General features: G+C 43.4%; 1 protein-coding gene across 2 annotated transcripts; it reads left to right on the top strand.

The window, feature by feature from the left end:
• dcn (decorin) lies at positions 1-13,236 on the top strand. Of its 2 annotated transcripts, none has more exons than XM_029851648.1 (8): positions 1-221; positions 5,307-5,548; positions 8,533-8,645; positions 9,263-9,476; positions 9,850-9,963; positions 10,061-10,154; positions 11,018-11,156; positions 11,919-13,236. In XM_029851648.1, the coding sequence occupies exons 1-8, from the start codon at positions 217-219 to the stop codon at positions 12,117-12,119; spliced, it is 1,122 nt and encodes a 373-aa protein (XP_029707508.1). In that variant the 5' UTR covers positions 1-216; the 3' UTR covers positions 12,120-13,236. The 2 variants fall into 2 exon arrangements, with proteins under 2 accessions (XP_029707508.1, XP_003972838.1); XM_003972789.3 differs by having other exon boundaries at positions 8-202.
• Positions 13,237-17,066: the final 3,830 nt, after the last annotated feature.

Below are 17,066 nucleotides of genomic sequence, written 5' to 3'. Positions count from 1 at the left end.
CCCTCACTCTCTCTCTCTCTCCCCTCTTTCTTCCTCTCTCCTTCTCTCCTCCCCTTGTTGTGACAGAGCACACCTGCTTGATCTTGGCTACACGCGCTCCGAGTCCAATTACCTCGCAGCCACTTCAGTCTCATCCCCCCGACTGGATTTTTGGGAGTCGATCTCACCTCTCCTCACTTTGCCTTGATTCTGCTGAGAACAGGTAGGAAAACTCTCATGCCGTGAGTATCTCTGCATCACACGCAACTTTCTCTTTCTGCAATTTAACTGTGGTTTCGTACTGATGACACAGTCTTCACACATTTCTCTCCTTCAACCCCTTACATACTCTGGACATGTTGGCAAGTCTTGTTCCCACAGCTCTGCAAAGAGGGACCACAATGTTCAATCCAATCTGCACACAGCTCAGTGACCAGGGGCAGAGGAGGGGGAGGGGGGGTGTGGTGGGGCAATTGATGCTTGTGCCTTGCTGCTCTGCCAATCAAACATATTCCGGCGGCTTTTCCTGCCTCAAAGACTCCGGGTTGTGCCTGACAGATGAGATGGTTGTCTTTGTCTTGTTGTTTCTTCAGATGGGGGTGCATTCCTCAAGGCTGTTTGGTGTTTTGGAAAACTCATTAGTGAGGTCAGCATAAGGAGCGAGCGGGGAGGCAGAATATTCAGATGGAAAACCCAACGTTTCACGTTAATTTGTTCCATTTCTCCCTTTGTTTAGATTAGCTTTCGCTCCATGTCTCCATTTTCCTCCTGTGGTGTGTATGACTAGTCTACAAATGAGAAAAGGGGGTGGATGTTGGGTGGGGGGTACCTCCAATAAGGAGAACCTCTTTGTGTTGATTTTGGCCATTGTCAGGACTTTAAAAAAAAAAAAAAAAGTTGTCTCCGCTGCAGTTACTGTTTCCATTATGCAGCTCACCAGACCATTTTAACCACAGTCTCTTATCTGTCTGATCTGCGGCCCAGTATGAATCCACTCTGATCCACTTGGGCATTTGCTCCTGAGCACGACAGAGCACAAATCGCTATGGGGCAACTCAAAGTGAGAGGCTTTAAAGCGGGAATGATGAAGAGGAAGAAAAAAGAAAAACATTAATCCTGTAACGGTGCCGCTTCCTCTATCAAAGGAGTCTGGGGGCTTCCCGACAGGCCGCCACACAAGCCTCAGCTTACTCGTTACATCCTTTGTGCCAGCAGGGAAAAAGAGCTAATAAGAGTCAGCTGCAGCGAAGCCGAACAAGAGGAAAAAAGAACCGAGTGAAAAATGGGACAAAGAAACGAGGTTAAAAGTTGCATAAACACACACTAAAATGCACCCAGAGGAGTGGAGCATTTCACCAGTGGGTACAGCAGATGTTTAACATTTAAACCAGACAAGGCCCAGCGTTTAACTCCATGGCTGCATTATTTGTCCCATCTGGACCCCAAACCCTTTGGGTCAAAAAGACCAGTTTAACAATGGAAATGAACAGAGGTCCGTTGCCCCTAAATGCCAGCAAAATCTTCCACATGTGGGCCCTTCTTGCCAAGGACTCAGAGGGAGAAAGAAAACACCATAAGCTGGAGGATAGGGCCCAGAGAGGGAGGAGGTGATGGAAAGAGAAGAAAGGGAGGAAAAGGTTTGGGCACGTCTAGATAGCGGCGCTGAGGTTGGTGGTAAGCCGACAACTCCTCTCATGGAACAGATGAAATGCGGTCAACTCCTTGGCTTCCTCATGGTATGGCTTCAGAGATCTTTCAGCCATGTCCAACACACTTAGAGGCAGAGAAAAGTACATTCTTGAAGACCAGACTGAAAACAGAATCATTTTTCTAATGCAAAATGACTTCCTCATCTCTGCATACTTGCAGATGCACATGTTCTCACTCAGTGAATTCTGCATTATAACCTTGTGATACCCATCGGCCCCTCCTCGCAGAGCCCACTACATTTTATTGTGGTTATGCGTCCACACTCGTGTCCGAGCGCCTCAGTACAGGCTCGCTGAGGGAGCGCTCGGTTTCATCCGGAGTTAAAAGGCCCACACGTGTTTTAAACGTCCTCTGGCCCTGTAAATACCTTTCAGTGACTCATTGCTGACAGATGATCTGCAGAGGCAGCAGGAGGCCCATGGTGAGTTGGGAGGTGGGACTCTGCAATATATCTGGACTCCATTGCAAAATATTGGAGAGAGAAATGATTTATATTCAGGTCATTCTATGCCATTATGGATTTTTCCAAGCTTCAAAGTCAATGAAAAACTGTGACAAAGAGGACAGACTGACAGAAAAAGAGGGAAAATGACTCAAGTCTCTCATGCAAGCTCAGCTTCCTGTCTGGGAGTCATTAGTATTGCTGGGGCCAGACTTGGGAGGTGGGGGTGAGACAAAAGAGGGACACACAAGAGTATTGACAACGGTGCTGCCAACACCAGGATAAATGTCAGCCTCCACCCGTTTTCCCTCCGGGTTGGGCATGGAATGACAAATGGCAGGTTTTTATAAGACAAGAGGAAGATAAAGCGGGATAATAACCTTTTCTGGGAAGTGACATAAAATGGAATGGACCTTTTCAGAACATGAAACTGGATACAGTCGGTGACTCTACCTCGCGAAGCAGAAAAGTCTGTATTTTGGGAATCGTGTCCATATCCTTTAATATTTGGAATGCGGTAAATTACGGGGAAACTTTGATCTGCTTGACAGTGAGGTGAATCCAATTTCAGTTTCACCCCAGTGATAAATCAGTTCTCGGAAAAGGTAACAAAAACCAGATTGCGTTTCCCAAGCAGCAGGAGGTTAAAAGAAAACTTTTGTCTTGACGAGGTTTGACTTCCAGTCACCCATGGTCCCAGAAGCACTCTGGGAATTGAGGGTAACTTTAATCCTCTGAGACCGACTCAATTCTCCTCCTGATAATGTTGAGTTTGTATGGTCAAGTCGTGTTCCAGCATGATCTTTCTGGAAGCCCTCTGGCTCTAGCATGCACACTTACATAAAGGAGGCTGAGGAGTGTGTGTTAAGTAGATTCTTCAGGTGTTTCAGAGCAGGCCACCCTGGAGGGGTATATCAGAGCCGACCGGTAATAAAAATTGAAACACACCTGGGGCACAGCAGGTTGTCTCATGCATCAACTGGAGTCTATAAAAAAGCTTAAAAAAAACCACACTGGACAGGCAGTCACATCCCTACAATCAAATCCTGGAAAATTGCTTTTTACCTTAATTAAGTTATCATGAAGTAGCCACCAACTTTCATTAAATCTCTACAGTGATGCTGGGACCTTTGAATCCCAATAAAGTTTGGTTTGTGAGGACTTTGGTCTCTGCCTTTTGGCATTCTTTGGCTCACAACAGAAGCCGACATAGACGAGGGCTGAGGGATTCCCGGCAGAACATGTGGAGGAGAAGGCGGGGTGTGAAATCCTGCACTGGTGCACATGTGCATGTATATCTGGTTATGTGCTCATGGTCATGGGTCAAAGCGTGGAGACGTGGGTCGATGATCAGTGGAGAAAACGGGCCTTTACTACATTTCCAGAAAACATGGAATATTCTAGCTCTCTGGTTTTACCGGATGGGAGGAGTTCTGCAGTTCTACAGCTGAATGATTGATTTTCATATCCTCTCCAGTATTACTGAGTCATGCTTATCAGACCAAACTTATCTGTTATTGATGGTGGGTTAAATCAATGGCAGCTACAAGCACCAAACTCAACCCAATTTTGCCCTAAATCCAACATGACAGCCCAATTCAGCAGCCAAGTTTTCCTTGGACTGAGTCTTTATCTGCCTTTAACTTAAAAAAACCACTGCCAAGGATAGTCAGTCTGGAACAACGTGTCCTCTGAAAATACTGTATGTTCAGACCGGAGATCTCTGTTGCAACACCTCCCCACAGGAGCAAAGTTGAAAGAACTGTAAACAGTTTGGATGGAAAACTGCAACTACATGTAAAACATTGTGTGATATAATCCCAGGCTCCACTCGCCAACTTATGAAATCACCATTTTAGTGTTTTCCAAAGTTTTCTGCTCCATAGGATGTGAACAAGGGAAACATCCCCATCCAACACACCTCCTCTCTGTGAGGAAGTGATCTGGGCCTGTTGAAACTGTACAAAAGCACCAAAAACACCAGGCTGAAGACATACCGCCTTTCTGTTTTGTGGACCGAGACTATAATTACAACCTGAGTTTAGAGCCACTGGGTCACGATCCACGACCTAAAGTAACCTAAACCTATGTGACAGTGCTGCAGCCTTTTAAACATTCATACTTGCACATTGGTTACTTGCATTCAAGGCAAAATGCCGCAAAGTCTAATGCATGTGCACAAATCATGCAAACCATTCCCCATTCGCTCTCAGCTCTGCTGGTTTTTCGTTAGCTCCATCATCTTGGTCACGATGTTCGGGTCAAGCGACTGAGGTTCAAATCCGCCCTTCAATTATTGTGGCACCAAGGAGGAAGGAGCAACTTCCAGTGCACTTTTTCTCATGTGCTCACGTGTGTTCAAAGTCGGGGAGTTTTGTGGATTTCCACACTTCTGGAGTTTGAGAGTACGGGTAAATCAGGTTGTGGTTGCACCTAAAAATAGACTACTGTGCAGGATTCTCTTCAGCTGTGGCTGTATTGACAAAGAGATCAATTTTTTTTTACTGTAATACATCACTTTTAAATGGAAAATGTGCAGCTGTTAACTGTTTATTTCCAAAGTAAATTCATTGCTTTCCTTATATTACAGGTATTGTAGGCAACACAAATTACGTTACTTTTGCATGTGACACATTAGTATGCCAGTACTTTCTTCTAAAATGTAACTTTTGAAAGGGATTCGTACACATGTAATTTGAACACCTCTTTTAAATGAACTGATAAAACTCTAAATTAGCTTGAAACTTCAGGAGAACCATTGTGCAGTTAATGTAACCGGTGTCAGTGTTGCAGACACCTTCCCTCTTGGATTGCAACATCCTGCAGCTAGAGGACAATTAGCAATTTAGGCTAAGTTTTTGATAAAATGTAATTGGCATAAAGGTTGAAACTTATTATTATCTCTCTCTGCTGTGGCCTAAGTATTACAGCTACTGAAAGCAGCCCACTAGTTTTTGCGACTTGCGGTTTTCTGTTCCACCATCTTGGCTTAAAGTACCGACTCAAATATTTCACCAACCACTTTAAAGTTTTACACCCAGGTGTTTAACCCTCATGGCCTTAACCTCTGACACCTCTTGGGCTTGATCAATGTCTCATTGTCTCCCTCACACTAATCACAAACTGCTCCGCAAGCAAAACCATCACAAACCTTTTTGGTTTTCTTGTTCTGCAGGCTCCCTGCTTGCAGCACCATGAAGTCGGCCTGTCTCTCTCTGCTTCTGGTCACCGCCTGCTGGGCCCTGCCCTTCCGCCAGTCCGGCTTCTTAGACTTCATGATGGAGGACGATGCTGGATCCGGTGTACGTGAGGTGCCCCCTGATCCAGTGATCCCCGCAGTGTATCCAATGCCTGCAATACCCAAGTGCCCCTTCAGATGCCAGTGCCACCTGAGAGTGGTCCAATGCTCAGACCTCGGTAACCCTATGCATGTTTTTTATTTTGCTTTCCTATATAATCTCATCTACTCTTATACTCAGTAAAACAAGCTTACAGGTGCAAATGATGCACAAATTTATCATCTGGGACTGCGTCACTGAGTTTAAGCACCAGTATTTATATGTGCTTTCATATGTGTCTGGAGGGGAACTATAAAGTGCAGGGAGAGTTGCAGGAGAAAGGAAAAATATTGTTAGACTTTTCCCAGCATCCAACCAACACCCAAGGGGTCATCTGAGGGGTATGTTATTTTATGCATTTTGCAGAGTTCTGTTGGGACCATGACACCTTTGGTGGAGTCTTAAATGCTCACAGATGCAGTCAGATCCATTTTGCTGACTACAGTGTTTATTTAACTTTGAATGAGATAATTGTGAAACTCCTCCAGATGTTTGTGAACAGGCTTCAATGTTTTTTCTTTTAAAATGGTACAGTAGCAAGATCTCAATTAGTGGGGCAGATTTGTTTTAATTGACCACAATGACAAGTATTTACTCAACTGTCACCTTTGTTATAGCTAATGTGGCTACTCAGCTTATATGATTCATAAAAACTCTTGTGTCATAGAAAAGTCCCCAACTTCATTTATTCTTCTATATAAAAGTGCTTTGCAACATTTTGGGGGTTGATCTCTGTGAGCGGTTTTCATTTTAAAGGTCTATGGTCTACCTTAGGCCTATACAAATCAGGGCAGGTGGTTCATGGGTAAACGCCACTGACACAAGATCAGAGCTCCATACAGTTGGAGCGTGATATTTGGGAAAAGGCCGGTTCAATGACATCAGTCCTGATACCAGACTCAGGCAGACCTCAGAGACATAACTTCACTCCTGCATCAGACATGTTGGACCTCCTGAACCTCCATCTGTTCCCCAGGCCTGCTGGCCGGTGCACAACAGCACACTCACACTGACACACATGCAAGCTATGAAGTTATGTATATATATACATGTATTTGGAGAGATCAGCAGTGGCAAGATGGCAAAGTGCTGTCAGCAAATTTCCTGTATTGGTACTCACAATTGGGATCAAAAGTGGTGTCTTTTACTGATGCAGTAAGACCTTCTTGCTGTCAGAGTGCTCCGTGTGGACCAGGAGGTCCTGCAGTGCCATATTTACGGCCACCAGCAGATGATTTTATGTTAAAAGCATTGTTATCATCCTAGCAACAGCCACCAGAATAATACAGAAAAGACTTGACTAGGACTTAATAATAATGACTACTAAAGACTATGACTTAATAATCAGGATTTTATCACAGAACTAACCTATAAGATATCTGATTTTTATCCAATGGAACAATCTGAAATCTGAAGAAGCAGCAGAGACTGCCACATATTAGTGATGTGTAATAATGTGGTCTGTAAGGACAGGAAACATCCTTGTTGGCTCTGCTTTTCATCAGTGTTCGGGAGAACAGAAGGTCATGTTTGTGCTTTATCCCAAATTTTGCATCAAAAAATATGTTTATCTTTAAGTCTTTTTTAAATTATTTGACTCTTTTCAACTCTAATCTTGTTCATAAGAAATATCCAAACATAATTTGCCTCCATAAAACTCAGTATCCAAACCATTATTACCACAAAGTGCTGGGTTCAATATTGAAACGTGTCCTTACTAGATTAATAACTTCTTTATCTGTTGACATGTCAATAGCAGTTTGTCTGGGTGCTCCATGTGGACCATGAGGTCCTGTTGGGCATTCAGGACCACCAGTGCTACCTGTCCACTAACACTGAGGGCACTTCTTCAGCAAGCCTGATCTTGAGATGATGCGGTCACAGTTTCTTCATATGAACCTCCAACCTTGTCATGCTTCTTTGGCTGATTGACCGATCGATGGTGGTCTCCGTAAGGAACCCCTTAAAGCACTGCCAATTGAGTTTAAAGTAGAGAATGGAGGAAGGGTTGCCAACCCTGTGAGGAGTTTGTTGAATTATTGAGATAGCCAGATACTCCTTCACAAATGTAGTCTGGTCTTTGTCTCGACCTGATTCATGTCAGCCCTGGGCCCAGCTCCACCGTGCTGTTTTTATTGGTATCTGCATATTGACCGCCTACAACTTCAGGTCTGGTTTTCTGATGCTTTCTTTTGGTTCATTGATAGATATCTTCAGTGTCCTGTTACCTTTAATATTCCACTGACTTACTCTTAACATTCATGGACAGACGTTCTTGACCGTGCTGGGGGCAAATCAAGCCCAAAACCAGGCTTGAAATAAGTATGTGTCAAAACTCCTTTTTTTTCTTTGACAGATAATGACTCTATTTAATGTTAATTGCCAAATATTTTTCCATTCATTACAAATTGACACAAAAGAGCTGACACATCTGAGAGCTGTAGAGTCCATGACAACTTCTGAATCGTTTTCTTTCGTAAGCACCGTAGAAAGAAATGCAGTAGATTGCTCCGCCACAACTCTGACCTGTCTCCACTCATTTTCCGAGAACTCAACTAAACCGCCTCGCGATGTAGTTGCCAACAAAACAGCTTTGCGTGAAGTTAGTGTCTAGGCATGCAGTCACTCACTTCCTCCAAAAGAAATTTGTTTCAAGGCCAATTTCCACCATATGTGTCTCAAAGCACATTCAATACTCATTTGGCACATTTAAAGCACTACCATAAAACCCATTAAGGCTCCAACTCCCCTGCCTTAGGAATTAGCAATGCAGAGACTGTTGTTTCAGTTTGTTGTAACTGTTAAACTCCCATTTGTCCAAATTTGATTGTAACGTGTTTTTGTAAATCTGATTTGCCAGTCCGAAACAATGCAACTTGCAAAATAAAGTCCTTCCGATCTCTGGGTGGAAGCTTTAAAAGATCCCCAAAATTTGGGTATCACTAGTCAGGTCATAAGGCTAAAACGTTGTCAATGAAAAACTCGTCCGTCATGCATCATTCATTGTGACAAGCATTCTTCAAAATTCAAGATCAAAATTAACATCTAAACATTTCCCATCAGGTTTGAAGGAAGTTCCTGAGGATATCCCCGATGATACTATCCTGCTGGACCTGCAGAACAACAAGATAGCTGAAATCAAGGAGAATGATTTCAAGAACCTTAAGGGACTCCAAGTACGTCCCTCCCATCTGCTCAGTTTCTCTTCTGTCTTATTCCTAAAGATAGGCCAGGGGTTATCTAACTATACTGTAACTCTTCCCTAAAACGAGGCCTTGCAAATTCCTCACCAGGAAACAAGATCAGGTATTATATCCTTGAAAAGGCTTACCCAGACAAAAAAATGCTCTGGATATGATTTTTGTTAATCCCAACATCTCCTAAAGTAACCAGGTACATGGATGCTATTCACCAATGAGCTCTGAACTTTCATTCCTGCCAACTTTTCCAATAAATAACCTTCTGACAGCTGGTGCTGATCCCAATAGTGTAACTGGTATGAGAAGAGACCAGACATTTCACGTCTACCTGCCTCTGCTCACATGCCAAACAGCAGGGGGGAATTCCTCTTAAAATGAACTCAGCATATGCTGGGAGGCTTAAAGGTACAGCTTTATTGCCTCACTGTGCGGGTCTCAAGGCTCTAACTTTAGAACTTCAAAATCCAATAAGCCTTTAAACAAGAACAGGCTGGTTTGGAGGAAGAATTGTAGCTGTCCATCCATCACCCTGAGGCAGCGAGGATCAAACATGTGTAACAGTAGAACCTTTTCTCCCTGTCCCTTCCACACAGACTCTGATCCTGGTGAACAACAAGATCAGCGCCATCCACAACAAGGCCCTCAGCCCCCTGACCAAGCTGCAGCGTCTCTACCTGTCCAGGAATGCACTCAAGGACATGCCCCCCAACATGCCCAAGAGCCTGCAGGAGCTGCGCATCCATGACAATGCCATCACCAAGATCAAAAAGGCCACTTTCCAGGGCATGTCCAACATCATCGTCATGGGTATGAGGCCATAAACTTCCCTGATTTTATAGGGCAACACTGCTCAGAAAATGTTTAAATGTAGAAATGAGTGTTAGCCTCTCTGCCCTCCATTCCTTTTTGCTCTTGTGATTTGTTTCCACACTTCCTGTCACACAAATTCTTTCAAAAAGCCTAAATTGTGCAGAAAGTGTAAGGGTATAAGAATGATAATCCATGATAAACCAGGCAATGTGATGCAGAGAAAGTCTGCGTGCAAATACGGGCAGTTTCCCTGCCAAAGACTGTGTTTACTCATGACTCAGCTCTGTGTTCTCATAACAGGCCAGCGGGGGAATTGATTTCGTGTTCATCAGTTTCTGATGTTCTTTTTTTTTGATGTGTGTGTTCTCAGAGCTTGGCTCCAACCCTCTGAACAGTGCAGGAATCGACGAAGGCGCTTTTGCCGACCTGAAGAGGGTCTCTTACATCCGAATTGCAGATACCAACATTACAGAGATACCCAAAGGCACAGCTCTATTTTTTTTTTAACAAATTGTTCTTTCTGTTTGAAGTTACTTGTTCTTGTCATTATTTATGCTTTTGGCCATCCTATGTGTTTCCAGGTCTGCCTAGCTCTCTCTCTGAGCTCCATCTGGATGCAAACAAAATCACCAAGGTGACGGCTGCCAGTGTCCAGGGTCTGAAGAACCTGGCCAAGTAAGAGGAACTATTTCTTTATCTAAATATCTAGAAGAGGAGGGCTTGGGCTGGTGGCACCTTTTAGTAGCAGATTCTGTGTGGTGCAGTTTTTGCCACCGTGTGACCTGTGACCTCCTTTTATGGGATTACAAACTGAATTAAAAGAGACAAATGAACTCCAAACGTGACAGAAATCACATTGTATTGTAATTTGGTAACCAGTAGCTGCAGAGACACAGGCTTGATATTCCAAAACTAGTTAATTTGGCAGATGGATAAAGCTTTTTTCAAAAGGAAGAATGTTTTACTCAAACTTGAGTAATGACATTCAATTTAGTTGGCTAACATGAGTGACCATATGTTCCTGGTCACAGCTAACCAGACTGTTTAAAGACATAGGAAAAATCTTTCACAAGGCACATTTCATTTTCTTCTCTTATAATGAAAACTCAGGGATTAACTCTTTGTTTTCCATGCTGCCTTTAGCCTCTGGTTTTGCTGCTAATGGAGTCGTTATTGTGTAAGCAAAATCCCACCAAATAGTTTTTGGACAATTAAAATACCTGGTTTGCCTGTAAAATCACCACATTTATGAGGTCTTTGATTGGGCAACAGATAGCATTCCAAACTAGAACAAAGGACACTTTGTTAAAGGGTGAGTTAAGTGTTTTTTGGAGGGGATATGAGCAAAGGATGGCTTTTCTTTTCCATTTTCACATAGTTGAGACTGGGATAATAATGGCCTCACTGACAGGTGCAGAAGCTTTCTGGCAGTCCTACTTCAGCTTTGTGTGCCATTGACTCCTGGTAATTAATTTAGGCAGCTAAATTGCTCTGTAGCGTTCTTGCTCATACCCGCGTCTCTGATTTCTTTCCTGCAGACTTGGCCTGAGCGACAATGACATCAGCTCTGTGGAAAATGGCACAATGGCTAATGTTCCCCACCTGCGGGAGCTGCACCTCGACAACAACGCTCTGACTAGCGTTCCTTCTGGCCTGGCTGACCACAAGTATATCCAGGTACATGCTTTAGTTTATAACTGGCTGGATTCGTAAATATAGAGATTATTATACGACCCAATCACGTATAGTCCTGTTGCTAAGATCTAAACCATCATGAATAAGCTGACTTGATTTAGGTGGGTCCGGGCACCCGAGGATTTCATAACAATGCTCTGATGGGTTCAGTCTGTGCAGCCCATCCCGAGAAAATAGTATGTTTTTTAGCAACGGGGGATTGTAAACAGACCCCTTTAGAGGTGTTATAATTTGAGCTTCCTTTCATTTCACCATTTTATAGAGCTCTGGAGCTTAAGTAACTGCTCATCCGTCCCATTCTCGTAAAAACAAATCATTTTGAGTAAATTATCTGCAAGCTCACTGGTGTTATACGTTCCCTGTTAACGAGGCCCAGAAGTTCACACCTGTCAAACATCTCGCTATTTAGCTGCTATTCATTTGTGGACTTTATTGGTCCAGATGGGTAAAGACAGAGGAAAGGCTAGAAGAGCTGCTCTCATTTGCTGTCTGTTTACCACAAAGAATGGATTGCTTGTTTTAGCTTAGCTGAGATCGTTTAGCTTCTCTCATATTTTCATATGCTTCTATTTTATTTCTCTTGCTCGGGGTCTAACTTTGGTTTGCAATGTTGGTTTTGCAGGAATCCAGTTTGGGTTGCATGAGATTATTCTGCATTTTTCTGACTTATTATTATCCAAATTGTTGCCGTGCACATCCCACTTGGCGACTCAAGGTCGTTATTATTTAAATCCGTCCCCGTAGGTGGTCTACCTCCACGTCAACAAGATTGCCGCCGTAGGCACCGGAGACTTCTGTCCTCCCAGCATCAACAGCAAGAAGGCCATGTACTCTGGCATCAGCCTGTTCAGCAACCCCGTGCCTTATTGGGAAGTCCAGCCAACCACCTTCCGCTGCGTCTTCCAGCGTTCTGCCATCCAGCTCGGCAACTACAGGAAGAAGTAGAGCGTGCCCTGCTCGTCTCCGCGAGGGAGCATGCGTTTGTAAATGAGTGTGTGACAGTTTTGTAAGAGGGTGTGTCTGTCCTGCAGCCCCATCCTCAACATTGACCCCTTGCCTTACCAAACTCTGCCCCCCCAAGCGATGGTTTCATTAATCCACACTCGGTGGACTTGGACCTCTGAACACAACATATCATCTTTCTTTAATTAGCTTCCAGGTTCATGCAACCGTAGCACATTTAGCCTACAGCAAACGCCAGCATACCACGGTGGTGCGCTCACACACACATCACATCATAACCAATAAAGTTGCAAGAGATGTTTTTTCCACGCACACCCATACACACACACACACACACACACATGCTGTCACATGTAACCAAAAGAACAGACACAAAAAAAACTTGGAACGTTAGCCACTGAATTGTGAAAGAGCTGGCCTGTAGACCAGGCAGCAAGGGGTTAACTTCTTTATTTACAATACCTTTTAACAACTGGTATAACTAGAATGTATTAGATTACCTGTGTACTAGGTATAGCGTTCGATGTAACTTTACCACGCCGCACTCCTTCAAAGTTTCTATTTGCATTGTATTCTGTTCAAGTAGTGATAAAAAACGAGCGTGACTCCCATCACGTTGCGATTTCTTTTGCTTATTTTCCCTCGATTCCCACTTCTAACGTACCAATAAAAAGGAAAAAGGTGAAATTAGCTTGGTGAAAAATGTAGAAGCCATCTCCAAAGATGTATATGCATGCTTTTATTTTTTTTCTCTGTCTCTCTCTCTCTCTTTAACTTCAACCCGGTGCTTTCTGGAATCTCTTGTCAGTGTGTGTTTATATTTCTTTCCCCCTTTTTTTGGTTGTTTTTATACAAGCTGAGAACATTTTGGAGGGTTTACGTGAACTGGCATGCCCACTGCAACCATGTTGGTGTGAATGTTGTATGTATAGATGCTGTATATAAATGCTGTATAAAAACATCTCTTACTCAAGGGCACAAGCACTTACCATAGCTCAGACTTAATATATCAGCTACAAAAATGTTCCTCTTTTTTTTCCGGAGCAGGCGCTCCCTGCTAACATGTCCTGAACAAAATAAAAATACTAATGGAAAAAGACATTTTCTTGGGTGGATGTGACGACCAAGCAATGTCTTATTCTACGCACCGCCTAGCTTAGGGTGGTTAGCGCGGACACAAAACTACCCTGGGGGACAAGGTCAAGAGGAGGCACAGGTGAAAAGAAAACAGGTGAGATGTGTGTCTTGTGGGTCCGATTCTCTGGGATTTGGATGTCAGGGCGTGTCAACCAGGTCTAAACTGTTTTTCTGGACTAAATTTTAGCATTGATCATTTAAAAAGTGAAGTGACAATTTTAAAGTGCTCTTGGACAGTTTTCGATTTATTTAATAAAATCCACATCATCACATGAGGTATCCATTTAAAGGACGGACAGAAGCCATCTGACTTCCTATCTGGTGTTCTGTGACAAGGATTTGAGGGAGGAAACCGGAACTTCCTGAGGAAATAATAGGGGAATCTCTTTCCAATTTAGATAAGAGGCCTGTTTTTTACTGGGAAAATCAAGCGGGATGAGGCAGCAAATCATAATTTCCACAGTTTAAATCAATTCCAAACATGAGAAGCGCACGTAGAAAGTGTGAAAGAGCATCAGGTATTAATAATTGTGTGGTGATGTGTTACACAGCTTCATTTTTATAAACTTTATTAGGGTAATAAACTTTACGGTCACTATAAGATCGCAAGAAGGCCAACTCTGGTGGGGTTAAATTACACACACAGCAAATCATCTGCCCCTAAAAAAAGGAAAGCTATAAAAATAATAATTGAAAAAAGGACCTCAGAATATTATTCCTGGCTCAGGGTGTCTCGCTCTGATATATTGGGGGTTGGATCGGGGGATGGTTCTTCAGGGAATGAGTGTAAGTGAAAGCGGCAGTGTTAGAGAGCTGGCGCTCATCACCAGTAGAGCAACGTGAATGGATTTCGACCAGTCGCCCCCGTGTGGCAGCCATGAGTATGGCGCTTCTATTTTCTACCTCTCCTCCAGCATAAGGAGCAAAACTCTGACACTTGATCTCCTGAGCCGACGTCAGCCTGCAGACCGAACGCTCCGAGACTAATTGCTTTAGGCCTTATGCCAGTGTTTATGTGTAGGTGCATGTGGGTAGACATGTTTATGTATCTAGGTTTCATTTAAGCGAAATTTCAGTCGTCTACGGATATCCATCAACTAAATACGGAGCCTATTTGTGCTCCACTCCACTGAAGTGTGCACGCCTGCTTGTGTGTAGGTAGCGTCTGCCTTGTGACGCTTATGTAACCTGAGTTGCTCCGTTGGACTAAGGTTGGATACTGATGGAACGCAGATGCGGCACAGATTTTATGCCGCTAATTAGCTAAATGGAAAACTGCAGTCTGCACACACACACACACGCATGCATGCACACAAACTGTGATTAAGCCAGTCTGGCTACTTGCAAGATGATTACAAACTGCTGATGTAATGTGTAAGGGCAGAGTATTCGACATTTTATACGAAAACAACATTTAATCATTAGCCGGATGCTCTTCGAACGGCAGAATGCAGCATTAGATATACTACCATTAGCACAGATCTAAACTGTATGTATTTACATGTTAGAGTATGTGTGATTGGCCTTAGCATGCTAAGCGATGTGTTTTTATACAGTAGGGTGTACGATATTCAGTGTCTTAAGCAAACACCTATGTTGAGGACAATGAATTCCTTTCTTGCAATCTGCACTCTCACCAACAGGCGGCCCCAACTCCTCCAGATTATCGTGTTTCAGCAACAGAAGTGCAGGAATAGGCAAGCTTGACCAGCTAGCTTTAGGTGGATATGAAAATCTCAAACATGTAACATTATTAGCTTACAACACTACCCACAATCCTAGAGGGTTGCAGTTTACAACATGGACAGGGCAAATAATAAACAAGGTTGTGGGTTTTCCAAACAGCATTTTTTGCTGTAGGACAACACAAACAAGGTCTATGGCTGCACACGTGCATGCATGAGAGCCAGAGGCGGAGGGGGATGACCCAGGCCGTCTGGGGATGACTCTGTGTTTTAAGTAACATGATTATGGACACATGGTCGGAGCAGAAGGTGGTGTCTAGGTGCTGTCTGAGATCTGTTGGAAGCCTCTTTGTGTCTCTGCCAAGTCTCAGAATATCCCTGTTTACTAGTATGCCTGCTTGGATCCCCATCTCTGGCAGCACATGTGCACATGTCCCTCAGCTGCAAAGGTTTTTGTTTTCATATGGTTTCTGTACGCCAAATACTCGTGGAGTCCATTAATCTTACTTCAAAAATTCATAACTCATGTGAGAAGACTGAATGTTTGAGGGCAAAAGAAGTGATGGTATTTTTTTATTTTCCATAGGGCCATTACATGAAAAAGTTGGAAGCTTCAAAATCAGACTAACCCACCATGATCACCAACTGGTGGGCGGTTTCTCTAATCATGAGCCTCGTGCAACTGCATTAATTTAGGTAAAAGATCCATTGTGATGGCTTCTGTCATTATAGATGGCTCCAACATAGCTTTAATGCACTTTTTTTTAGTTTTTGATGCTGGAAGAATGGGGAACTTGCCAGGACCACTTAAAGGGATCAGAGGTATAACTCAAACACCCCCATCATTGTAAACTCCACCAGGACCTGTTCACCAGAACTGTGATGATCGGCCATGTTCACCACCTATAAATTATGAAATTCAAGTCAGACCAATTAATACTGCATCAAAGCATATCGAAATGGCTTAACTGCATGTGAGGGCGCAACTTTGTTCTTGTGGGTCTGTCTTGTCTGCTCCTCCTGCTATAAATCCTACAGTAACTTATTATTTGGCCACTGCAAGACAATTTAACAAGTGAGGACAAACAGTATTAGGGAAACTGCTGACAGCCAAAGTCTGAGATGTGGTCTCGTGGAAAGGACGCAAGAGTCAGACATCAACAGGAGGAAAAGCACAATGGCAAAAATTCTGTTTTCCACCCTCCGACCTGAAAACAGTCTGGAACTGCCCGTCTGCTCTGAAACACTGACACTTCCAGTAATAAAAGGTACAACCACAACAACCTCAGCAGCCCTTTTCCTGCTGAGGGACATGAGTCTGAGCCGCGTCTGGACAAGCAGAAGGCTGTTTTGAAGCAGCCAGCACCTCTTATCCATTCTTTCCCATTTAAAAGGGCCAGTCTCGGCCACATGGTAATACTTTTACAATGACGAATCAAGACAATCATCACTTAAAGCTCCCTTTGACTCCACGCATTCGAGTGAAAGCAGGGTGCAGTTCTGTTGTTTTCAAGCAAGTCAAATCTTTATTTGTGTGTAAATTCTCATTGAAGCTTTTAAACAGCAGTGTTCCCTAATGTGAGGCTCCCACGAATGCAGCTTTCAGCGCATTTGCGTGCACGCTTCCCCCCAAAATCTTATGTAATTGCTGTAGCCCACCTTACGTAAGCATGCGGGACGAACTGTCTCCCCATTTGTGATTCGAAAACAACATTAGAGCCTTTCTGTTGGGTTGAGGTTAAACAAGCACCCTGAGCTAATTACCACTGATTAGAGATCAGCCACACATCCACCCTTACCAGCTGCTCCTTTGCTTCACACAAGTGGGCATTTTGGAAAAATACATAACATTAAAGTAAAAAATAAATATACCAACAAATATGAAAGACATAGTGTGTTTACACAGCCAGGCTAAATGGATGGCTCCAGTCTTTGTTCTCATTGTTTCAAATTTGGGTCCCTGACCACCTTCCTGTAGCGGCTCAGCTGTGTTTTATTTACCTGAGACCTGCAATTTAATATAATTCGCACAAGCCTGCAGAATGGTGTGTTGATGCTCAGAGGAATCACAATGATACAGCCAAAAAAAAAAACATTTTTTCACAAG

The sequence above is a fragment of the Takifugu rubripes genome, chromosome 18, assembly GCF_901000725.2.
Source record: "Takifugu rubripes chromosome 18, fTakRub1.2, whole genome shotgun sequence".
In the NCBI taxonomy this organism is placed as follows: Eukaryota; Metazoa; Chordata; class Actinopteri; order Tetraodontiformes; family Tetraodontidae; genus Takifugu; species Takifugu rubripes.
Note: the sequence above shows the minus strand (reverse complement) of the source record. Positions and strands in the feature narration are given on the sequence as shown.